This window comes from Quercus lobata, chromosome 12 (genome assembly GCF_001633185.2).
Source record: "Quercus lobata isolate SW786 chromosome 12, ValleyOak3.0 Primary Assembly, whole genome shotgun sequence".
Taxonomy (NCBI): Eukaryota; Viridiplantae; Streptophyta; class Magnoliopsida; order Fagales; family Fagaceae; genus Quercus; species Quercus lobata.
The window spans coordinates 17,016,725-17,043,353 of NC_044915.1; the positions used below are offsets into that span (position 1 = coordinate 17,016,725).

The 26,629-nt window shown below is 36.1% G+C and overlaps 1 protein-coding gene across 4 annotated transcripts in view; it reads right to left on the bottom strand.

The window, feature by feature from the left end:
- Positions 1-26,273, bottom strand: part of LOC115969816 (DNA-directed RNA polymerase IV subunit 1-like) — a 41,540-nt gene extending 15,267 nt beyond the window's left edge. The window contains exons 1-12 of one of the 4 annotated variants that reach the window (XM_031089430.1): positions 25,728-26,273; positions 16,883-16,999; positions 14,846-14,966; positions 14,620-14,744; positions 12,595-12,648; positions 12,016-12,234; positions 6,671-6,826; positions 6,457-6,552; positions 4,434-6,362; positions 1,404-1,573; positions 1,227-1,293; positions 1,030-1,148 (exon numbers count right to left, since the gene is read on the bottom strand). In XM_031089430.1, the coding sequence (XP_030945290.1) occupies positions 1,030-1,148; positions 1,227-1,293; positions 1,404-1,573; positions 4,434-6,362; positions 6,457-6,552; positions 6,671-6,826; positions 12,016-12,234; positions 12,595-12,648; positions 14,620-14,744; positions 14,846-14,966; positions 16,883-16,969 (3,143 nt within the window). In that variant the 5' untranslated portion in view covers positions 16,970-16,999; positions 25,728-26,273. Of the gene's footprint in view, positions 1-1,029; positions 1,149-1,226; positions 1,294-1,403; positions 1,574-4,433; positions 6,363-6,456; positions 6,553-6,670; positions 6,827-12,015; positions 12,235-12,594; positions 12,652-14,614; positions 14,745-14,845; positions 14,967-16,882; positions 17,000-17,104; positions 17,547-25,727 lie in introns of those variants that run through there. The other 3 variants (XM_031089431.1, XM_031089434.1, XM_031089432.1) reach the window with 3 other exon arrangements.
- Positions 26,274-26,629: the final 356 nt, after the last annotated feature.

The following is a 26,629-nucleotide window of genomic DNA, read 5'->3' on the forward strand; positions in this document are numbered from 1 at the left end:
AAATGGCTTTCCTCTAGGCATGTTATTTTAAGGATGTTTTCTGCTAGGATCCATAGTAGAGACACACGAATGTTACTATCAGCATAGTTATTACCATATGCTTTACATGTAAAAGTATAAAACAGCCATGCAGCATTTTGTTCTAATAAATTCTGTTCAAATTTATAATTTTACTAGTGGATGTCCTGTGCAATGCATGAGTACAATATTGTCCACGTATAATATTTATTAGGTAGTATTATATTTGAGAATAAGTTAAAATTATTACATGTTATTAAAAAGAGAGCAAAGGTAAATTATTATGATAGATATAATTTAGTATATGAACATATTGTTTGAATGAACTCAAATATTTAATTATTTTGACCAACTTAACTGCATAATTATTTTCAATTTTTTTTGTTGCGTGTATTATTAAATTTGCTTTTGTGTTTTTCTGGTTTTTGTTTCAATTGTTGCAAAAGCAACTAAACTTGAGCAGGAATGCTAGTTTTTTTTAATATAAATCTTAGAAAAATAATCATATAAATTACCAAGACCCTAGTCTCACCCAAATTTAAATCCTTTCTCCCTCCCAACTTATTGTGAGCAGAAATAAAAAATAAAAAGAATAATATAAATTCCCTTCTAATATTAATGTTTAGTACACATAAAAAATAAAAATAAAAATAAAAAAACTAATACTTAGACATGAATGCATGTACCTTGTTAAACATATAATTATCAACAACAAAAAAAGTACCTTATTACTATTATTTTTTGCTAAAAAGAAAAGAATGATAAAAATAATTCAACAGATGATTAAAAGTTTTGTTAAGGTGGAAGGCAAAATGAAAGAGTATTCTGTTTTCTTTTCAAGCAATTCACCTGATGGTGAAATCTTAGGCTATTGCAGTTTGGAATTAAACATGTGGAACTAAATTATTAGTTGGGAACATTGGATAGAATAATCTACGCTGAAAAAAAAAAAAAAAATCCTCATTGGTAACTATAATTAAATCTTTTAGTCACACAAAAGAAGCAGCTTACTTGCTTGTTATTTGCAAGTCAGCACAATTCGATTTTAATTCCTTTCTTGAAGAGTTACACTTCTTGTCAAGGGAATTGATAATTGTATGCACTTCTAATCCTCTTCTCTTCACAATTTCCTGAAAGAAAATATATTTATTCTTCATATCTTGGACTTGCATAAAAGTAGAAAAGATTTGGATTTCCAAATTTACTACCTTGCATATATGAAAATGGCAAACCCATGGACTGAAATGTGTCTTGCTACAAGTCTGTGGAGAAAAGCTAATATACACAGAATCACATCAATTAATATTAAAAGAACAAAAAAGTAATATTATTAATACAAAACATAAAACAGGAGATAAGCAAATAAGAGAGAAATGGAAACTAACATTATCATGACAGTAGACACAATATCTGAAAATATTAGCCGCTCCAAATGATTCTTAACTTTTAAGGCCCCATACTCAAAACCATGCCTCCGTCTTGCAAGTTTATTGGACAAAAATACTGACAAAGTCCTGTCAGCATTACGTTTTCTCGTACCACACTCCAGAACATTCTGTACAATTAAACCACATCACAAAAGAATTACAAAAATTATCAAAACACACAATTTTTTTTGATAGATAAGAAATATATATTACGAAAAAAAAAATCATCAAAAAATGCGGAATGGATTCCCTTGAAGTAAAACCCCACGCCCTTGACCAATCAAACAAAGTGCCAGCAAATAAAGCTAGTAACTTGTCCCCAGGAAGCACCAAATCTTAAAATATGAGATTATTGAACTCCCTCCAAATAATCCACATAACACAATGTGGTACCAAATTCCAAATATTTGAAGAGTGTTTTCCAAACCAATTTCTCCAATCTGCCAATAAATCAATAACCCTCTTGGGTAGAACCCAAGTAATGCCAAACAATCTAAAAGCAAAACCCCATAACCTAGACACCTCTCCACAATGCAACAGGAGATGATCAACACAATTTTAGATGCATTTAAACAACTAAAACATGATGTCACGTTATTTTGAGGATTTATTAATCCAAAAATGCATACAGACCAACAAGGAACCAAGATAATGAAAGTCCATAGACAGGTCACACCCTACTTCCACTGAATAAAGAAACAACACACTACTAGATCACCTGGCAACATTGACCAGTAACCAAGTCATGTAGAATCTGGATAACCACAATGCATGATACATGAAAATAAACCTAGTATGCAGCTTTTGTAGGGTGATTAGAAAACCTGATAGAATGAGATAAGCTAATTTTGTATGACAGATTCTGTAGCATGCAGCACATTATTTGAGTTTCTTACATTACATTAAGAAACTCAGGGAAAGATCCCATTAAGGGTATAAAATCACGTGGTTTCTGATTTATTTTCATTAATATATTGATATTGATGGCCTCTTCCATTAAAGTATGTGTTTTCCATTTACTATGGACCACTTAAGTATAATAGGTTTCAGTTTTGTAATTTTGGCGCTTTCTTTTATATAGATAACACTATTTAACTTTTGAGCTCCAAAACAGATCATTCAACAACAGATAAACACCTGACCATCAACCCCTAGCCCCAAAATTTATCAATCAAAATTATTTTTTTAATAGAGCCCTTCTCTTGGAAGAAAAAGTTATAAACGGAATTCTATCATAAGGTTTCCTTACTGATACAATCTCTGGAAGTCTGCATATGAGCCCTTGCTTCCAAAGCCATTCTAAATGACCTCAATTAGTAGAACAAAGGGCCAAGGGTGACGCACCAAGAATCTGTCCTAGCAACTATAAGTGATAGAAGAACTAAGTTGGTTAGAAACAATGGCACTAGGCTTTCAACTCTTCAAGAAACACTTCTTGGATTTCAAAACACATTGTATTATTCATCATCTACTGAATTACACACAAGAAAAGGTATTTATACATGAATTACAAGGCTAGGACCCCAACTAACTAAGCACATGGCTGATTTCATCTTGCAACTAACTTTCTAACAGAATTCTGTTATTGCAGCCAGCTCACAATTTAGTTATAAGTGCCTATGCTTATCAACACTCTTACTTATCACTTATAGTACAAGAACATATTACTAACTAATCAAATCCTAAAATGCCTGCTGCAGGCTGGAACACACTGAATGCACTGCCGGACTGAAACAACTCCACATAAACTCGTTACCTCATTTTTTCTTCAGTCTATTGGTGATGTGAGATACCCTACAAGTAGCAGGATGTTCCTTGATATATAAATATATATATATATATATATATATAATAGCTAATAGAATATTCATAGATATTAATGAAAATAAAACGGAAAGCGCATGATTTTATGCAACCAGGTCCATATAATCCATCTTTCAGGTTAGGCAGAATTTGGCACCCTACTACAAGTCAGATTTAAAGATTTGTTAAGCTAGACAACGGACACAAATTTAGCTACATAATTAAAGATGACACTAAGAAGGTTGATACAATACAAGTGTGATGCTCCTTTTGCCACACATTTAAGGGCAGAGTAAAAATAACAAGAAACTCAAATCTTTTAAAAAATATGTAAGACATGCAAAAACTAAATTGAGGCACTTAGAACAAAAAATAAGCACAATGTTAGCTTATTTAAGCATTTATATATATTATGTAGCGAAACACTATTGAGACCTCTTTGAATATGTAAATAGTAAAATCTAGTTCAAATAGATAATACATGAGAGACCTCTTCAGGTGAGTCGTTTCTTTTAGGAAGGGGGAGGGGAATCATTAATAAAAGTAGATTCTGTCAACTGCACATTTTGGTTAATGTTTATTAAAAAATTTAAAAGTAGATTCATCATTAAAATCACATGGTGTTGCAGGTGGGGAGGCAATAGATCATTTGTTGATCCATTTTGATGTAGCATATGGTCAATGGAGTCCAACATTTAGTGCTCTTGGGATTCAAGGGGTGTTACCAAGGACAGTAGCCAATCTGTTATTTGGGTGACAGAATTCGTGTGGGAGCATAATGGTCATACTTTTGAAGAAATGGAAAGATCAAAAGCCCAGCTGGAATCATTGCTGATTCGAACTCTGGTAGATTAGTCCCAAGAATGGGTCTTACGAATAGCAATTCCCTTCTAGGTTTCAAAGAATCACTCAATTTTTTGAATAATTCTTTTGTAATTCTTTTAGGTTACAATGTGCTCATCATTGTGAGCATAAAGTAATTTTTTAATTAATAAAATACGATTACTTATCCCCAAAAAAAAATTAATAACTTCACAAAATTTATTTAACATGATTCTTGAATATTCAGCATCAACAATTGACTGATCAATACTATTGCAGGTCACATCAGATATTTCCCCAGAACAAGATGATGAATAAACCATATTTTAACTGTTGAGAGAGAGAGAGAGAGAGAGAGAGCACCTTCAGATTCAGCAATGGAGAAGTTTCAAGTAGACTGATTGGCTGATCCAAAGCACTGTATGCAGCTTCTGAAATGGCAGAAGCAGATAATGAACCAACAGGCTGACCACCTACCGCATCATAGGCATCAACATTCTCACCAAAATCATGAGTGCTGCTATTTGGAATATATTTGTCCTTATTAATGTTATAAGAGAATTGAATAAGTTGATTCCCATATGCATTTCTCACTGTTCCATCATATGCAGTGTACAAATCACGCATTAAGAACATAAGCCGTCGGTTCAAAGTCCCAGGGAGATCTGCATTGTCACTGAAAGAACTATCTCGACTTGTGACTGAATGAACAAAACATTCTAAAGGATTCAAGCCTGTCAGAAAGGAATTTTCAATTACAGCATATGGGATGTACTTAGGGCGTCCAGGAGTATCATCAGCCATCTGGAATGAATCATGTGCCCTTTGCTTATTCCAAGCAGCACATGAGAGCTGGTGGGGGATTCTAAAGGATAGTGGAACCAGTGAATGTTGCAAACCAAGACACATGCTATGCTGAACCAATTTCAGCAAATTACCCTTGCTTCCAGCCTTAAACATAACCAGCAACGAGTTGTCCTTACTTGCATATTTGTAGACTAAATTTTGAATATCCCGAAACACGTACTTGAAAGCATCAACGGACGCTTGACTGAGTGCAGCACATTTTTGCTTCTCGTAACACAAACGTTCCACTTCAGGAACATCTTTCTCTTCACCAACTTCGACAAGAAAATCCCAACATGAATCTACCATCAACTGTTTGAAATTACACATATGCTCTGCTTCTTGTAAACCACAAAAGATTTCATCCATCATGTTTTTCCGGGAGTATGAGTCAGAGGTTAGGTATAAGTCTGAAAGTGAAACGCTCAAGCCCTGCATTGACAACCACTCACAAAGAACTTCTTGAGCAGCAAACAAGAAGTCAAGTACTTTACCCTGATAATGTTTGACAAGACTCTGAAAAAGGTTGTTATTGTTGTCACGTAGCCAAAAAGATCCTTCAGAAGATAAGAGCTCTCCATCACTAACAAGAACACCATTTGAAGGAAAATCATATTCAAAGCCTGGGGGCAGAAGCATGCTAAATAATTGCTTGCCAGTCCAAACAAAACTATTTAGCGAGGGAGCTTTCATAATTGCCGGCCACAGAAGTTGATGTGGGCAGAACATTTGCAGCTGCTGCATTTGGAAAAGGTTCAGGAGAACCCCATCCTCCATGACCAAATGAGCAGCAGTTAAACTATCTTGACTAAGTGAAAGAAGGTTCCTACCATTCTGATCATTAATTAATTGCCTATCTATAGCAACAAGCTCACTAAGTTCAACCCTAGCATCAATTGATTGAGGAACATAGCCATGAAGGCAATCACCATCAAAATCCCCACGAAGAGGGGAGCAACAGAGTGGGTTTATAGAAAGTGCTGAGGTTACTGGTAGAACCTTAACAGATAATGCTAGAAGGGAGTGCAGATGTATGGACGGAGGCCTATTAATCAACACAATATCCCCATCACTCAGAGGTCTATAAATTATGTCCCCCATTTGAAGTTCGGTAATTCGACGAACACGAACCAGACTACCTTTTCTGCGAGCAAAAACTTCTCCCTTCTCAAAGAAATGTAGTCCAGCCCAATCACTCACCTTATCAAAGTTCCACCTGTTCAAGCATTCAGAAATTTGCAACCTCTCTGCAATATGACATGGTATACCAATTTCACTGAGCTTGATACACGGATCACCAACAACTACCATTCGAAAACAATGATCACTTCGCTTCCCAAGAACAACATCTTTGACATATCTCAACCCGAAAGAGGTGGAAGGATCTGTAATTTTTTTTTGTTGGGCAGAAGCCAAATCATTATTTGATGACTTGTCCGAGCATAACTGCATATCAAAAGTATAGAAATAAGAAAGACAAATAATGATCTATAAAATCACTAAGTCAAACACTAGAAGAAATAGAGGCTGTGCAGCTTGCCTTTGAAATTTTCAGGCAGTCCAGAACACGAGAACCCAACTCATTAGCTATCCCTCTAAAATCAACCAGTTTCTTATAGGCCCTGGTTCGCTCATCCTACAGCAGTTAATCAGGTAGAATCAGAAAATGAGATAAGAAAACCATAAATATTGCAAGATTATGTGATTTGAGTCCATTTCAACACAAGGAGAGCAGTGGATGAGAGAATTCTTACAAAAATCAATCGCTGTCCATTGGAAAATGCATGAGTAATTTCAGTCACTCGATGACAGTTTGGTGTCACAGGAAAACAATTGAGAAAAAGTGAATCGGTCCTCAAAACAAATCTTTCGATGAACTTCAGATCGACATCATTCAACAAATAACGGACCTGAAAATCAGAAATAAGGCATCATAATAAAGGGAGTATCATAGGACATTAAGGTTAGCATAAGAATAAGTATGCATAGTAGTGACAACCACTAGAACAAAACAAATCAAACAGTTCAGTAGTTCTGAATATAAAATCAACTAACTGAACAAAGCATGGTCTGTAAAAAAAAAAACGAGGATTTGAAAAGATAGTACAGGTGCTGTGGCAAAGGTGTGATATATGTTAATGTCATTTTAGGCCTAGTTTCCTAATCCGTAATGGGATTGTCATAAAAGCTACTACAATGTGCATTAATTACCTACACAAGAGTGGGAATGTGTTCTTAAGGAACTTCGAGTGGAATCTTTAAATGATAGGTTAAGGGGTTAGGGTTCCAAGGGTTCTTTGGTCCAATTGAGACCTCTTCAGGGGAGTCTCTTCCTCCAAGTAAAAGACAATCAAGTCTAAGCCATAATTTGGCAATTTCATTCAATGATTAGAAAAGAGATTACAATAGATTGTTTATATATCCATAGAGCTAATTTTTTGGCCCACATCTCCTCGTCTCATTGGTTCTACTATACCCCCTGCGCAACAAATAATTCTAGTTTGTGTTTTTATCATTAACACGTGTTAATGTGAGTAGCATGCTAGGGATAGTAACTAACTATTCTATATTACTTATTAACTCTTCTAATCTCATTCTCTCTTTAGGATTTTAATGTGGGCACACCTTGGTGCTTATTTGGGGATTTTATGTGGTTAGATTCCCGTCTGAAAGATTGGGACATAGCAGATTCAGTCCTGCAATCTTTGAGTTCTCTAATTTTATTGAAGAGCTTAATTTGTTGGACTTACCATTGGAAGGGGGACTGTTCACATGGAGACCCACCCTCTATGTCCCGCATTGATAGGGTTCTAATCTCAGGAGATTGGGAGGAACAGTTTCCTGATGTGACACAGAGGCTTCTACCACGCCTCCTTTCTTATCATAGTCCAATTTTGATTGAAGCTGGGGGCATGGCACATGGGAAAAGTCCATTAAGATTTGAGAAAATGTGGTTGAAAACAGAAGGCTTTGTGGAGAAAGTTCAAACATGCTGGAGCATGTATTCTTTTAGAGGAACTCTGAGTTGAAAGCCCTTAAAGAGGATCTTAAGCGATGGAATAAAATGGAGTTTGGAAATGTAGGGGTTAATAAAAGGTGCTTGTTGGGTGACGTGTTGAAGTCAGATGAAAAGGAATGTTTGCATGGCCTTACCCAGGAAGAGAGGCGACAAATAGAGTAGGTAAAATCTGAGTTGGATTGTCTTATTTCCTTAAAAGAGATATCTTGGAGACATAAGTCAAGAGCTACTTCATCGAAAGAGGGGATAATAATACTAAATATTTTCAAAAGTTGGCTAATTCTCACAGGAAATATAACCATCTGAGGGTGTTGGAAGTAGGTGGAGTGGTACAGGAAGAAAATGAGTAAGTGAGGGATCAGATTGTGCCAATTTACGATAACTTGTACCAAGAAACAGCGGGATAGAATCCAAAGGTTTATGGACTTAATCTTGCTAGCATTGGGGAGGATGAATGTCGCATGCTTTAAACGCCTTTTGAGAAGGAGGAAATTACTTTTGAGAAGGAGGAAATTACTCAGGTGGTGAAGAATTTTCAAGGGGATAAATCCCCAAGTCCAGATGGCATCACCATGGCTTTTTTCCAGCACTGTTGGAGGGTGGTTGCAGCAGATATGTTTGCTGTTTTTAAGGAATTTCATAAATACTGTAAGTTCAAAAAAATCCCTTAATTCCCATTTATAGCATTAATCCCAAAGAAACATAATGCTATTAATGGGAGAGATTTTAGACCTATCAATTTGATTGGAAGCACATAAAATTGTGGCTAAGGTGATGGCAAATAGATTGAAAGAAGTGCAGGATAAAATTATTTCTACACCTACCTTTCTAGGGGATCCTTTATCTCCTTTGCTCTTCATCCTTGTCATGTAAGTTCTCAGTAGAATGCTACAGAAGATGGAGGAGGAAAGACTTATTAGAGGTTTTAAGGTGGGAAATTCTATTGCTAGTGGTTTGTTTGTCTCACATCTTTTATTTGCTGATGAAACCATTCTTTTGTGTGATGCCGCAACTGTATATTCGACTGTTACTAACTTGTTTTGAGACGGTGACCAGGTTGCGAGTTAATTTGGGAAAAAGTGAGATGGTACTGGTGGGTGAAGTGGAGAATATACATGAACTGGCAGATCCTTTGTATTGCAAGGTGGGATCTTTGCCTATGACTTATCTTAGAATGCCATTAGGGGCCTCTTCTAAATCAATGGCAATTTTTTTTTTTTTGATAAATAATAAGGATTTATTGATATCAAAAAGAGAGAGACACCCAAGTACACAGGAAGTATACAAGGGTGAACATATCAAATACAAAAATTACATAAATCAAGTAAATCCAAAATAGAAGAAAAAGGTTGGTTTCTCCACACTGAGAACCAGTCCAATAAGGTTCTGAAAAATAGAAGCTTGAGAGCAAGCATAGAACGCTCATTGTCTTCAAAACACCTACTATTTCTTCCCTTCCAAATACACCACATCAAACAATGAGGAACAACCATCCATATATCTCCATTGCGATGGCAACCAAATCAACCTTGCTAGCAAGCAAAAAACTCAACAACAGACATTAGCATAACCCAACAAACTCCAAATAAACCAAAAACCATGTCCCACAACTCCAGAGCAACCAAAAACCACTTGCACATATAACATTTGGAATCCTATTTTGGAGAAATTTGAACGTCATTTATCTGGTTGGAAGAGGATGTACTTATCTAAAGGAGGAAGGTCGACGTTATTAAAGAGCACGCTTTCAAGCTTGCCTACCTATTATTTATCTTTATTCACCATTCCCACTAGTGTGGCAAATAGAATAGAGATGTTACAGTGGAATTTTTTGTGGGGTGGTTTAGAGCGGAATTCAAGCACCACTTGGTGGGATGGGATAAGGTATGCAGTCCTTTGGCTTATGGAGGGTTGGGGATTTGAAAACTTACCACTTTCAATCAATCTTTGTTGGGAAAGTGGCTATGGAGGTTTGGGTTGGAGGAGAAAAATTTTGGAGACAGGTTGATATTGTGAAAAATGGGGAGGAATGGGGTGGATTGTTATCGAAACCTGTTTGATGCACTCATGGCTGTGGGTTCTGGAGGAGCATTAGAATGAAGGGGGATCATTTCTTACGATGCATTCAGTTTGTTGTGGGTTCTAGTAGTTGAATTCAATTTTGGCATGGTATTTGATGTGGGGATCAGCCTTTAAAACTAATGTTTCCTGTACTGTTTGAAATTGTCGTGGATAAGAATGCTTCTGTGGAATCATTATTGGAGAGATAGGTAGAGGGGCAGAGTAGGAATTGGCATGTGGAATTCATAAGAAATTTTAACAATTCGGAGATTGATGAGGTGACTTCATTATTCCATTTGTTAGACTCTCATACTCCCTTTGGGGTGGGAGATTGATGAGGTGGCTTCATTTTTCCATTTATTAGACTCTCATACTCCCCTTAGGGAGGGGAATGATAGGATGATATGGAAGTTAAAGAGTAATAGGGAGTTCACTATGCAATCTTTTTATGAGAAATTGCAAGGCTCAACCCTTATGCTTTTTCCTTGGAAGACCATATGGAGACCCAAGGCCCCTCAGAGAGTTTCTTTCTTTGTGTGGACAGCAGCTCGGAGGAAGATTCTCACCACTAAGAATCTCATCAAGATATTCTTTTCAATGGTGAGTTGGTGTTGTATGTGCCATTGTAGCAAGGAGACTATGGATCACCTCTTGATTCATTGTAACATGGCTTTCGAGTTATGGAGCTTTATTTTTAGGATGTTTGGGGTTCAGTGCGTTTTACAGGAAAACGTTCTTGATTTATTATGTGGGTGGCAAGGTCGTGGACCAATTTCGGATATCTGAAATCTTATCCCTTTATGTTTGATGTGGACTAAATGGAGGGAACGAAATCGGCATATTTTTGAAGAGGTGGAGTGCAAGTCTTCTCAAATACAAGCATCCTTCATTAATTCTCTATTCACTCCTTCATAGAGTCAATTCATAAGTAGATATTATTCTCACGACATAGTCTCTTTCCAATAATATTATTTTTACCTATCAAAAAATAAAAGGAAAAAAGATATTAAATCATTGGGTAGATTCCACCTCTAAAGAGTTGGATGAGTAAAAATGGATGAATCTAGAGAAAACTGCAAGTCAGTGGCCACGAGTACTATTTTTAGACATACTATTACTAAAATAACCTAAACTAGCACAAACTAATTAGTTAAACTTATACTTAATCTTCTTCTTTTTTCTTTTTGGGCCATGCTATTGGATGTCCTTAAGGCAATGGTTAACAATCCATTTTAGGAAAGTTTTGACACCACTTTTATAGGAAATGGAAAAAAATTGTCAAAACATTGATTGCGCTTTTTTCTTGTCCATAAAAACTTTCTTTAAATGAATTATTAACCATTACCCTAAGGGCATCCATTAACATTTCCCTTTCTTTTTTTTATTAGTATGTTACAGATACACCTAGTTAATTTTGAGGTGCAATTTGAGCTAGAGCATTGAAGGATATGCAAAAATTATTGTATGAATGGGCTTTTGTTATGAATTGCAGGAGATCCAAGATTGATTATGGATGTATCATAAGAAAGCAGAGGATCACTTGGAAAATAAACAGCCTTCCCTTGAATTGTTTTAGGTGAGAAGCAAATCTGGAGATAATAGACTCTCATGTCCATAGAGAAGCTGGGAAAGAGAAAAAGAGAACAACCAATTATCTGGAAGTTGCATGCACATCCAGAGAAACATGTGCTCATGTGTATGTCTGTTTATGCAAGTATATGAGTTTCATAGTTTGATAAATGATCAAGAAATGTCTGTGGTTTCCAAATACAACCATTCAAGAAATGCTACCAAGAACCTTGTAGCGCAACTAGCACCTCCAGGTGTTTCCAACAAAGACATCCAGGATTCAAATACCCCTTCCCCCATTGTAATTATTGAATTGACAAAGCAAAAAAAAAAAAAAAACTATTCAGGAAATGCTAGTTTGAAATAACAAATAAGCATACATATTTACATTAATACAAATGACTAAACAGGATGCACATTTGAGACATCTATATAGGAAGGCAATGTTACCTGGGCATGTGATAGAACCCTTCTATTTGGTTTCAAACAACTTTCTTCTTGCTGTTCATCTTTTGGAATAAAATCCCAAAAATCAGCAGGCAAACTCCTTAATCTTTTCTTCTGCTTTAGCAACTTTTCATTTACCTCCGCTATAATTGCACTTCTCCTAAAGAGTTCCTTAGAGGAAACTTTAAATTTCACTGTTGGATACCACTCTATTGAATGTCCCTATTTATTACAGAAGTCATGATTTTAAAATCACAGCGGCGCAAAAAGAAAGAGGGAAAATTACATTTTAAACCCAATAATTTATGTTTGTAACAAATTAAACCCTATAGTTTTAAAAGTAACACATAAAACCCTGAATTTTCAAAAAGTAACAAATTAAATCTCACCCATTTAAGTGGAATTACATTGTGTTTGGAATTTAATATGGACCAAGGGTTTAATTTGTTACTTTTGAAACTATTAAGTTTAAGTTGCCACTTTTTCAGACTTTAGGGTTTAACTTGTTACACCCCCGAAATTATAGGGTTTAATATGTAATTTTCCCAGAGAAAGAAGAAAATAAGAGCATAACAAACTTACAACACAATATTTGCAGCCCTTAGGCCGATTATGGCTAGATACCAAATCTCCACCCTGCTACATGCACGATTAGGCAAGCATAAAACGCCATCAACAAGAAGCAAACAACTAGGAAACATCAATTTAGCTAATTAATCTATTCCACAGTAAAATCCATAAAAAAAGTGGTGTATGTGTAATTGATAGCTTGTATAAAAGAAATATATTGTCCACAATAGATCAGTACAAAATAAAAGAATTTTATACAGTTAAAATGATGTATAATTTTGGAATATTTTTAATGAGCTTATGCTCAATAAGCTATAGTATTTGAGCTATAGTATTTTCCTAAATCACTTATGTGGTTGAAAGTGATGGGAGGCTAAATCTTTTCCACTCTATTCGATTATCCTAACCATTTGAATTTTTTAGATCATAATTTGTTAAGGGGCCTTTTGGATATTTCTAACGTAATTGAGCTGTACGCTAGGAAGCACGAATGCTTCATTTTTGCAAGTATCTGTATCTGATATGTATTTGTACCCAATACTTTTGGAATACCTCTGCATGTGTGTCACTAAGGCTATGTTTGGTTCGTGTAAAAGCATTTTCGGAAAATATTCCATTTTCCGGAAATACTATTACCCGGAAAGGAAAATGTTTTCATGTGTTTGGTTGCATTTCAAAAAAAATTTCGTAAAATATTTTCTGGTGTTTGGAAAAGAAGAAGGAAGAGGCAAAACCCAGAAAAACACTTACAAAACCCAGAAGAACTAGCGCGATCTCACGATCGACGGCGCGCGAAGCACCGTTAGCGATCTCGCGATCGGCGCGGTGCTTCGCGAGATCGCGATCTCGGATCGCGATCGACGGCGCGATCTCGCGAAGCACCGTTCGCGTCGATCGGCGCGGTGCTTCGTGTTCGACGGCGCGATCGGTGCTTCACGATCGACGACGCGATCTGTGCTTCACGATCGACGACGCGTCTGTGAGCTCTCTCGTTCTCCCTTACACGTCCCCAGTTCCGGAAATCATTTGAAGTGAAAATAGGAACGGAAATGGATTTCCGTGGTCAATGCTACTAATTTACGATCAACTGAAAATGATTTCCGGAAAATTCAATTTTCCAAACCAACCAAACAGCCTATTTTACGGAAAATGATTTCCTGAAACCATTTTCACCCAAAACAAACACACCCTAAGAGACTTATAGCTTAACTAGTTGACACCTCCTAGATTCACTTTATTATCCATTATTGTTCTTATATATGCTTAACAATGTCTTAAAAATATAAATATAAATAATTTTAATTAATATATGCATTCCCCATATCATATCCTAGTTTTTCAAGAATTGCAGTATTTTCATATAAAATATCCTATCATACCATACGGTCCATACCCGTTCCTGTGCTCCTTAGGTTGTACCCTTTTTCTTTTTTTCATAATAAACAGAAAGGGATTCCCTATCAGACAAATGATTCAATTTCATTACAATAGTAGAAAAGGGAGATGCAGTTTTTACAAAAAGTCAAAACCAGTTTTAACCCAAAAGATCTATACAAGATGCTCTCATGTTGACGTCAATGCTGATACAGCTTTTTATTTATAAAAAATAAATTAAAGAGTTTTAGACCTAAGGAGAGGAAAAAGGATATCATGTATCGGATACACCATATAACATCCCCCAAGGGGAAGGGGGGAAGGGGGAGATTTGAACTTAGAACCTCCATTTCATGAGACATGGTCCTAGCCAATTCTGCTGCCCAATAGGTTTGTTGATACAGCTATTTTTAGCAACTAAAATTAAAAACTAGTCTTACAAAAAAATGATGATAATAATAAATAAAAACCAAGGATATTTGAGAAATGAGTTCAGGATAAATAATAAATAAATAGGAAAAAATTTCATGCTAGCAAATGTAATTCAATGCTCTATCATATAAATGAATCAAGCAGTAAGCTGCAATACACAGCATACTTATTTTTTACTTAGACAACAAAACAACAGTTCTACTGTTCAGCACAAGGAGTGAGGTACCTGACCTTGACCCATAGTTCTCGCCTGATAGATTTACATCCTGGACAAATTTCATTCAGAATCTTTGCAACTTCCGATAGAAAATAAGGGTGGAGTATAGTGCATGGGAATTTAATATGCCCAAAATGACCTTGAAAAGACAATAAAAGCAATAGTTTAGTACAATTTCGAGTAAAAGTACAAGGAAAAGGAGTTACGTGGCATAATTTTGGCATCACATGCCCATTACACCTTCACAGTGTTTTAAATCTTTGGCACCACATGTCGAGCATTGACAGGACGGATTTGGGAGTCCCAACATAGGATCAGTGACCTCACTGACTGAATTAATTGCTAGACCAGACATCTTCTCCTGTTACAGTATCACAATGTTAAAAAGTTTCATTTGATTTGGAAAAAAACTTCTTAGTCGTTTAAAACCATCATCTAATTAACCCCTAAAAGATAAACCAAAGGAATGATCAGTTATTTCAATCATTCAATGCCATATGCTAATAGGACAAATACTTTGTTAAAAGCATCATTTTCATATCCAGAAACACACATTACGAAAAGAACAGCCAAAGGAGGAATTGATAAATGACACTTAATATGAAATAAAAGTAAACAAGGATTGAAGACTATGGTGTATTAGGCAAGAGCGGAATGACCAAAGCTTTGGGGATTCTAAAAGAAATTTGCCTGATCTTAAGCTGTCTTTCTTTAAAACCATATTGGATTGGATGTCAGTTGTGGGTTCTTTATCACCATGTTCTGTTTCTGATTTGATTGATTATTGTAACTTGCATGATTGATTGTATTGTTCCCGTTTGTATACTTGGGTGATCTTTTTTAGATAGAATAAAATTCATTATTTATCAATAAAAAAATTCCTCCCAACCAAACAAATGAAAGTTATATTCCTTTTTCATGCTTCACTCTTCTACTTCTCTATCCCTCCAACCAAACATGCGAGGCCAAAGAAAAATCATTTCTTTCCCCATACTTTTCAATAAATACTTGTACCCAATGCACAGAGTTCCCACTTTTGCAAGGTATGATAAGGGTGATAGGGTAAGCAGCCTTAACCCCAATTTTTTTTGGAGAGGTTGATTCATGGACTCGAACCTACGACATACCACTTTGGGTGGAAGGCACTTGTCATCACATCAATGCTTCCGATATTTTCTATCCCCCACTTTTCCATCCTTTCAATCAAAGTCTAAAGTACATTGACCTCCCCACCTAGAGATTGTATGGAATCACCACTAAGCCATGGAAACTCTCACAAGATTTTATTCATCAAAATCAAGGTACTCAATAATGTTTTTTGGAGCCTTTAAGTAAAACTTACTAAGTTGCACCATATCAACAACAACAACAAAGCCTTAGTTCCAAAAAATTTGGGGTCAACTATGGATCCATATCATATCAAGAAAAAATTTGTAATCAATTACAAGAATAATTCAACTTGTAATCAATAAGGTCTAATAAACCAATCGAACTCAAGCCCAATGGGTAGAGGGCCTCTATTGTCCAATCATGTAATTGGTGGCGTGCATCTGGTGTCTGCACCACTATCCAAGTTTTCTTTTTAATCACATCACAAAAACAAGTCACGTGACCATATGTTAGTGATTAAATAGGTCATGTGACTATTAAAAGGGTTATGTGATCAAAAGCACACGTTGATGTGGACCCGATTTCCAGCAAGCTTTTTTTTTTTTTTTTCAGTTTACTTATTAAAAGAAAATTAATAACAAGAATGCAGCCACAATCTCCAGTAAGCTAAAATGTCCATTTATTTCATTCCAACCAAATACACCTAAGTAAACATATATTTGCGTGTTCTATCAAAATTATCTAAAGTGTCATCAAGTTAATAAATTCACTAAAATCTGAACCTTACTCATCTTTGATTCCTCAGATTTATCCTATACCCAAATGTTCTCCTGGTAAATGTGGGCTGGGCAGATTAATTAATTAACCCAACCCACTACCAGATGAAAATGGAGATAAGTCACCATTTTATTTTTTTTAGTACCGACAGCTACTAATTTGCAAGGCATTCAATCTACTTGAATGAGTGATGCATCCAATCCACATACTACAAAGAATGAACGAGTTTTCTTTATATTATATGTATGAGTAGTAAATTCATTTAAAATAAAAATGAACATATTGGTATACCAAAGGATCACCCCAAAAAAAAAAGAAATGGGAATGGATATTTCCTAGTTCTCAGAAAATCAACAACCAACATAGCATTAATCTTGAAGAAGTGCTTACTGTATCTGTCTGAGTTGAAATATTAAAACTTATGCCAGTGAGAAGACCAGATGGGACTTGTTGCTCTTCATACAATTCATTGTCCATGGGGCTTGGTATGGAGACAAATAAAGCAACCTATATCAAACCAAAAGCATTAGAACAAGGAAGATCAAACAACCGTAAAAATTCACCATGTACAGAAATTAAGATAGTAGTAAAACAATCTGAATAAAACTTGACCTGTTTAGAAAGCCTGCTAAGAGTAAAATACGGAAGGCATAACAAGAAACACCCACCATGCCTCTCCTTTACCAACAATGTTTACTTGCATGGCATGCCCAAGTACACACCCATAGTAAATTAAACCACTGATCAATTAAGACGACTCAAGAAAATGCTAAGAATTCAATTGGAAATCAATAGGAGTCATGAAATTACTTCTGAGATCTTTTTATAAATATCTAAAAGCCACCTTCAACCAAAACCTCTCAGATATGCTTGCCTAAAGATGTTTGCTATCATAGTAGGTAGTCTCTTGTAGGTAGCACTATAGGCCTAATTTCACGTCTCTCAAAAGCTCATACCACTACTTCGGTAACTTTACAGCCAAAATGGTTTAGGGCCGAAGAAGAAAACACACTTGTTAGTAAACATACAGTAAACCTTCCAAACATATTAGTTAAAAAATAAATAAATAAATTAGACTAATGTGTAAGATGTAAACCCATTTCAAAAATTGCAAAGATTACCAAATTTTTTATCATAAGAAACTTCGTGGTTTTCTAATTAAGGTCCTCTTCACCATTTATTGGAATCACATTGCTTAGGTCTCCCTCAGCAAGAAAATGTTAAACCATATCACCAAAGATCTTCTGTTAGTGTGACCATGATATAGAAACTGAATAAATAAGTTACATATACCTCCTAAAAATCTATCTCAAAGTTTAGTTTTAATCTTCCAAAGAATTTTTTTCCATAGGTAAACATCTTCAGTTTCTGAAATCAAGAGGCTATTCTTAGAGAAAACATAAACTCTGAAAGAGAGGAACACTCCGTAAAACCCCAGCACCGAGACTAATCAAAAAGACTATGTTGGCATGGAACTTTTAACTCTTCCAACATATTCTCAGTGTTATATAACATTTTAAGAGGAAAGGAAAGATAATTGGCAAAGATTTTCTTGTATCACATGGAGGAAAATTAGTTATTAAGATACCTATAGGTTTATCATTCACCATTCCACCAAAGGCACTAAAAGGGTGAAAGGGTGACACTAGCAAGCAGATACCAACAATAAATTAAGGGCCTGATTGGTTTGTTTTTTTTTTATAAGTGTTTCAAAAACTTTTTAAAAACTGTTCTTGAGTTGAAACAAAAAATTGCTTAAGTCGTTCTCAAAGTAAGAAAAATCTTTGGAAAGATGCATCTCAAAAAAACATTTTTAGAAAACCATAAAAACAAAAATCATATTTTTTAAGCTCTCTGTTTGACCAAGCCCTTTGACTGGTGGAGAAGCCATGGGCAAGCCTTGATGGCAGGATGCAATGGCCGGAAAGGTCCCCACTCCCCTCAATCTTCCACTCCAATGCTGCCAACAACAAAAGCACAAGTGCCATTGGTGGTGGATAAAACAAAAAAAAACCCCCACACACACTTAGGACTGATCATAGGACCCTTGAACCAATTGTTTGACACCAATTCATACCACCAAATAACAAAACCATCATATTCTTTGCATGAAACATTCAGGTGAGACCGAGCACAAACTGACTTCTTATCCCCAGATGCAAAACACATGAGTGATAATAAGATTGGAATCTACCTAAAAGACCTGAACTGCCAGTCAAACGCACACCAACTAGTCTCCTCACTCATCAACATGAAAACAGACTATTCTCAATTGTCCTCCAAATCTTATACCTCTAATCTTTACTGGTGGGAAAGTATAGTTAATTTATGCAACTTTTTCCTGGAAAGATGCCATTTCATACAATCAAGCTTACGAATCCTCTCTTTCTTCTTATACCTCCATTTCTTTTCCTTTGGACACGAATCAGTGCTCTTTAAACTGTAAAGATCGTCTATAATTAAAAGAAAGCTCAGCTTCCATACTAAAAGTTGCAGCACAGAAACTCACAAGCTACAACCAAACCTCACTCATAGAACCAAATCCAACAAGGTTGCATCATCATCAAATCCCCAAACTCCACCAACCGCAAAATCTGCCGCTGCTAACTCGCAAAAGCCCATTACCACCCAAAGTACATAACAGCCTTGTTCTAGATAAATTAGTCTCTACTTCCAAGAATGTATTTGTAGGAGGCCAGCAGATTCTGAATTCAGTTCTAATTGCCAATGAATGCTTAGACAGTATAGTGAAGAGTCGTATTCCAGGTGTGTTGTGCAAGCTTGACATAGAAAAGGCTTCTGACCACACAAATTGGAAATCCTTGTTTTACTTGATGGAGAGGATGGGATTTACGGAGAGATAGAGACGATGGACTAAAGCTTGTATCTCTATTGTTAAATTTTCAGATTTAGTAAATGGGACTCCAGCCAAATTCTTCAGTAGTTCCCGTGGCCCAAGGCAAGGAGACCCCTTTTCACCTCTCCTTTTTCATCGGTTATAGAGGTGCTGAGTAGAATACTCAAGAAAACTGAGGAGGAAGGTTTTATTTGAGAATTTTGAGCAGGTGTGAAAGCACCTGCAGGGCTGAGTGTCTCACATCATTTTGCTGATTACACAATTTTATTCTGCGATGCATCTAGGGAGCAATTGTTGTACATTAGAATGGTGTTATTACGGGATTGAAAATTAATGTGGACAAGACTGAAAAGTCCCCATAGAAGAGGTGGGCAACTTGGATGCATTAACTGAGATTTTATGCTGCAAAGTAGAGAGCTTGCCAATGACCTACTTGGGGATGCCGTTGGCGGCTCATTACAAGGCAAAGTCTACATTGAACCCTATATTAGAAAAGATGGAGTGAAAATTAGCTGGCTGGAAGAGGTTATACTTGTCTATGGGAGGCCAACTTACCCTTTTAAAGAGTAAATTATCAAGCCTACCAACATATTATCAATCTTTATTTACTATTTCCAAGTTTGAGGTTGATAGATTCGAAAAAATACCTAAGGAACTTCTTGTGGGGAGCTTCGGAGGATAAATTCAACTACCCATTGGTGACAAGGGATAAGGTATGCTCTCCCATTGAGTTTGGTAGTTTGGGATTACAAGGATAGGGAGCTTTGATCAAGCATTACTTGGAAAATTCTTATGGCGGTCTTGGTATGAAGCCACTCATTTGTGGCGACAGGTCATTGTAGCCAAATATGGTGAGGATAGAGGGGCATGGTGTACAAGGGTCAGTAGAGGTACGCACGGGTGTGGGTTGTGGCAGAGCATTAGAGCGGGTTAGGATAATTTTTTCTCATGTGTGGTTTTTGTGCTTGGGGAGTGCAATAAAATATGGTTTTGGTATGATACTTGGAGTGACCATCTTCCTATAAAGGATATATACCTTGATCTATTTGATTGCTCAGCAAATAAGGGTGCTTTAGCCTCTAATGTGTTAGAGCCCCCATCACAAGGGACATTAAGAAGCTATAATTTGTGTTTTCATTGGGATATTCATGATTGGGAGATGTAGGCAGTGTGCTCATTCTTAGATCATATTTATACAAAATTGCCTAGGGGGGTGGGGGATGATAAGTTGCAGAAGTTAACCGGGCATGGTAATTTCAATGTTTGCTCTTTTTATAATGCCATCTGTGGAACTAATACTCACTCATTTTTATGGAAAAATATTTGGCATGCCAAGGTCCCTATGGGGTATCATTCTTTTTGTGGTCAATTGACAACCTCAACAAGAGGGAATTATTGCTAGTCAATTGGTGTTGTTTATGTCAGTGCAATGGAGAAACAATGAATCTTTTTTGATCCATTGTGAGGCTCATGCTTTATGGAGTAAATTATTTATGATCTTTGGGATTCATTGGGTGTTGCCGGACAAGGTAGCATCCCTTCTCTTTGGTTGGCGCAACTGGTTTGGGAAACATTCTTCGAATGTATGGAATTTGGTGTCGGCTTATGTGATGGTTAATGTGGAAATAAAGAAACAATCACACTTTTGAGGAAATTGAGAGACCTATTGATCAATTGAAGACTTTGTTGTTCCATCCCTTGTTTGATTGGTCTAGGACATGGGGTTTTACTAATTGTACTTCAATTTCTGATTTCCACCTTTCTCTTAGATTTTCTTTTTTTTTTTCTTTTTTTTGATAGGTAATAAGCAAGCTATTATGAATGAGAGAAAAATGAAAAAAAAAAAAAGAAGTTCATGATGATAAACAACAAGAAATAAAAGAAACAAACAACACAACAAACAGAGGGTAGCCAGGGAACTAAGCTAAGCGAGGAAAAAAACTCAAAGAGAGAAGAACAATCCATAAAACCCCAACAACGAGATCACTTCAAAAGACTACGATGGCATAAAACCTTTAACTCATCCAACGTCTTTTCTTTGTCCTCAAAAATCGACGATTTCATTCCAACCACACAATCCACATTAAGCACCCTAGAACCAAGTTCCAAATGTCTGAATAATGCTTCCCAAGCCATTGATGCCAACAAGATAACAAACCCACCACCAATCCTGGCATAACTCAATGAATACCAAAGGCCTATAGCATAAAAGTCCATAGGGAATGGGTAACAGGACAATGAAGAAGAAGGTAATCAACCGACTCCCCATTATAGCAACACATGCAACACCTATTAGCCAAAGGGCGACCCTTAATCATTAGATTATCCAAAGTGAGGATCCAACCATATGTAGCTGTCCACAAAAAGAACGTCACACGCTTAGGAATCTTTGGTTTCCAAACACCCTTCTAAGGAAACAAAGAATATCATTAAATTATCCAAAGTGAGGATCCGACCATGTGCAGCTGTCCACAAAAAGAACGCCACGCGCTTAGGAATCTTTGGTTTCCAAACACCCTTCCAAGGAAACAAAGAATTCGAAGCACCCCGAATCGCATGGTAGTAAGACCGGGTGTCAAACTTATCATCACCTTTAAGCCGCCGCCCGCCAGTAAAGAGTATCTCTCCTATCACCCTGAGGAATACAAGTTTGGATAAGCTGAAGTAGAGAATAAGATGCAACCAACTTCCAATCTTCAAAAGCTCTATAAAACCTTAAATTCCACACTCTAACAGTACCCCCTTCTGGAATCCACAAAAACTCAAAGATACAAGCATCCTTGACCACTGAACACACATAGAGCTCAAGATAGAGATCTTTTAGAGTATTGTCAACAATCCACCTATCATGCCAAAAGCGGATACGAGTGCCTTCCCCCACTACAAAAGTCAGATGCTTAGAAAAGCTCTCCCACCCTTCATTAATGCTTCTCCAAAGGCCACACCCATAAGTCCTCCTGCAAACATTAGTACTCCACCCCCCTTGACCCTCACCATATTTAGAGGAGATAACTCGCCGCCAGAGATGGGTAACTTCATGACCATATCTCCCCAGCCATTTCCCTAATAAAGGTTGATTAAAAGGCACCACATTTCTTATCCCCAAACCACCCATCTCAACGGGTAAACACACCTTTTCCCAAGCCACCAAAGGATATTTGAAACTCCCCTCAGAAGACCCCCAAAGGATATTCCTATGAATACTTTCCAATCTAGCAGCCACAGCTTTAGGAATAGTAAAAAGAGATAAAAAGTACGTTAGGAGACTTGAGAGAGTACTCTTAAGTAACATGAGCCTCCCACCCTTAGTCTCTTAGATTTTCCAATTAATTTACTTGTACTTTTCCAAGAAGCTTTGTGTTCACCATCATGAACATAGAGTAGCCCTTTTAATTTACAATAAAATTCTATTACTTATACAAATATTTATATACATACATACATACATACATACAAGCATACGTGTGTGTATCTATAAAACCCCTTCAAATCAGCTGAATCCCCTTAAATCCACCACCACTCTTCATTTAAAGCTAGCACTGATCACCCATGTTACTTTCCAAGCCACCATAACCCATACAACCCACAAGTTGCACCATTTAAAGCCACTCATCACCAACAAACCCATCAAGAAAAGCTCTGATTCACCAACCTAAACCACTGAATCACACCTTAGTGGAGTCCAAACAGACATCGGAGGTGACAAATCGCCTTTTGTCTAGTTCTTCACCGAAATTGTTTCTTTTGTTCTTCGCTAGAATCACCAAGACGAAGGAGTGAAATTGGGTTGATGGATTTTGAAGGAGCAATCACTATTGTGGTTTTGGGAAAAGTTTTCAAAACACCCAAAATCATTTTAGAATTCCCTAAAAACTGGTCTACAAACTGTTTTTTAAGTAATTTTTAAAATAGAAAACACAAAACGCCCAACCAAACGCTCTACACCTAGATATAGGGGTAGCAAAATTGGACATGACCTGTGAACCCGACACGAAATTAGCAGATTATGGGTTGAGGCTTAATGGGTTAGTATCATATTCAAGTTAACAGGACTGACCTGTTTAATAAACAGGTTGGGTTAGTGTCCAATCCATGAAACCCATTTGACTTGTCTAACCCATTTAATGAAATGACAATATACCAATATACCCTTCGAATCCTAAGTATATAAACTTATTAGTTGTGGTTTATTTTCTTTGACATGTTATGATTGATTATATGTGATATTGAGATATTCTTTAATTTTGAATGATTATTTGTGATACAGTTACTCGTTAGTTCTGAATTTTATATTAAAAATATTTATTTTTTTGGTTTTTCATAGTTCAATTTGGTTAATATTAAATTTCTTTCTTCTCATTTTGATAAAATTAGATAAACAGGTCAACATGATTGACCCATTTAATAAATGGGTCATGTTAGGGTTGAAAAATTTTGACCCATTTAATAAACATGTCAGGTTAGTGTTGACCCATATTGTCGAATACTCATGAGTCGACACGACACAAACTCGACACGTGAACACAAATTGCCACCCCTACACCTAGACAAATTAATTTCTTTTAAACAACAAAAGAAAAAAATGAAAGCAGGTTTAAAAAGTGCATCTAATTAGGCCCTAGACGTCAAATATCCAAGTTTTTTCAATATCCAAAGGAAACAATTCAGGTTTAATTTGTTCAATTATGGTAATAGAAACGATATAGCTTCTAGAACCACCATCCTTAATTTCTCCTAATTGTGATATATATAAGCTAAGGAATTTATTCAATAAACTATACCACACACTATTGGAGTGATTTCAACTATATAATTAAATAATTTTTTATACGTAGATATGCAGGAGGGGGAGGTGGTATTCAAACCACAAACATGGGACACCACAAATAATGCCATTACCATTAGGCTATCAATTGAACCCAACTACACAATTTTTTGAGAAATCCACATATCAGAAGAGAAAAAAAAAAGGGGCTAACAAATGGTATTAGTTACGGCACCAACAACCTAAAACCAACAAGTACTACAAAACAAGAAACTTTAGTTTTCCTTTCTCGGTGTGAATGTGTTAAACCCACATCAACTAATGAGTTACAGACCAATAAATCACTTCAGAAAACAAAATTAATGGAATCTCATCTATTACTACTAAGGTCAATAGGAAAAAGAGTAACATAGGAATACTCACTTCATTAAACCAAGCATGAAAGGCATCTACTAAAACTTTTAAAAAAATTATAAAATAAAAAAAAAAAAAAAAATGAGCATGTGTCTTAATGTCATGTTATACGGCCACTCTGTGATGAAAGTGGTACTGATGTCATGATCCAATAGGGTGTAATGCTGGGCAGAGCTGACTTAAATTACATGTCCTTTACTAATTTTGTCGTCTCTCCTATATGATCTTACAACAAACGTAAAGATAATAACAGAACAACATACAAGTACTGCCATGACAGACAATCAAACTTGTGGACATGCCCGAATCTAGAAATTGAACACATGTTCAATCAAACTCATAAATTCGAATTTGCTCACAAATCAGGGTAATGAAACTTACTCAACAGTAAGACAACAACAAACCATTATTAACAATAAAGACACATCATAAATGCAACTCACTGATTGATCATTTTTTTCTTTTTATAAGTAACTCGCCAATTGATCAAATAAGAAGAAATACATTATCCCCTACTTCTCAAATACTGAAATGTAGGTAAAATTAAGTCTACAAACTTATGATACTAGCAACATCACACAAGCTATTATCACCAACAAGCAACAAAACAAGTCCCCCCCTCCCCACATAAAACATAAACTACCATTTTCACTTGTCAATCACTTAGCTATAACAAACACATTAATTCATAAACCCCTGTAGCAGAAACAGCACAGATTAGTTCATAAGTTCACTTATCAAACAAAAACACCAATCATAACCGCAACAACAACCGGTAACACACACCGGAAACCCCATTTGCAGGACAAATTTACCGACAGTGATAATTAAACTGATCAGTAAACACAAATTTTCTATTCACATTGTCCAAAGCTCAGTTCTTTTAACCCTTCAAAAATCTCATGAACACAAAACCCCCATGCACATTGCAAAAAAAATACCCTTCAATTTTCCAATCCCTCATAAACCCAGAAACCATTATCACATGCAAATCCCAAAAGATGATGAGGAAAAAAAAAAAACCCACAATCACCACCAAAAAAAAAAAACCCAACCCCACATTCAGATATCAAATAAAGATACTATATACATACCAAACAGAAAATAAACATGCAACATTAATCAAAGAAAAACTATTAAAAGAAATTAACAATTCAAGAACAAAGCCTCGCAAAAAGAAAGGAAAAAGTTTTACATACCTTTTTTTAGGAGTATGTGCTCTTTGTTAATGGAGACTCTGCTCTTGCTCTTGCTCTGCTCTGCTCTGCCGGACCACTTTTGTGAAAACAGAGAACAGAGTGAGAGAGAGTGTCAAACCAAAACCCAAATACTCTCTGCTATATTTTATGAGAAGGGGGGTTTTGGTTTTGGTCTGAGTGAGACTTTAGATATGCACAAAGACAAAAAAGTGAGTAAAGCCAAGGACAGTGTTGTAAATAGTCCGGAAATTGGGGGCAAAGCCGCAAAGAGACAGATACCGATATATTCGGGTTTCTGTAAGACGAGATAAGAAAGAATTTCACAGAGAGAGAGAGAGAGAGATGAAAGGGTTAAATATAAAGTTTTGAGAGTTTTAACGCCGCCGGTTTGTGTTCAACTGAAACCAAAAGACAAAGACAAAATTATTGAGTTCAAGACCGATAAATTTGGTTTTGGTTTTGGTTTTGGTTTGTCTGTGTCAGCTCAGCTATATAATGGTACTTGTAGATAGCCATTGTTTTCTCTCCTTAGTTTTTTTTTTTTTTTTTTTTTGAGATAGACTCGATAGTAAACACACACACAACTGGGAATGGGGATGAAGGTTTAATATCACACAACTAACCCATTACAAAAGTCGGTAACTCTTGAAATGTGTTAGAAGGCTTTAAACCTTGACTCAAACTCACTCTTAATCGATGTGGGACTTACCCACTTGTTTTTCTCTCCTTAGTTTTTGTTACGAGGGTGGCCTTTTTGTGATAGCTATTTTATTTACTGAAAATTTAGAAGAAATTATTATGTATACTTCATATGGTTTGTTTTTAATGACCTACCTATCAAGAGTAAGTCGAGAGACACGCTCAAATTTACTGTATGCTTAAGTATCCTTTTGTTATTCGTA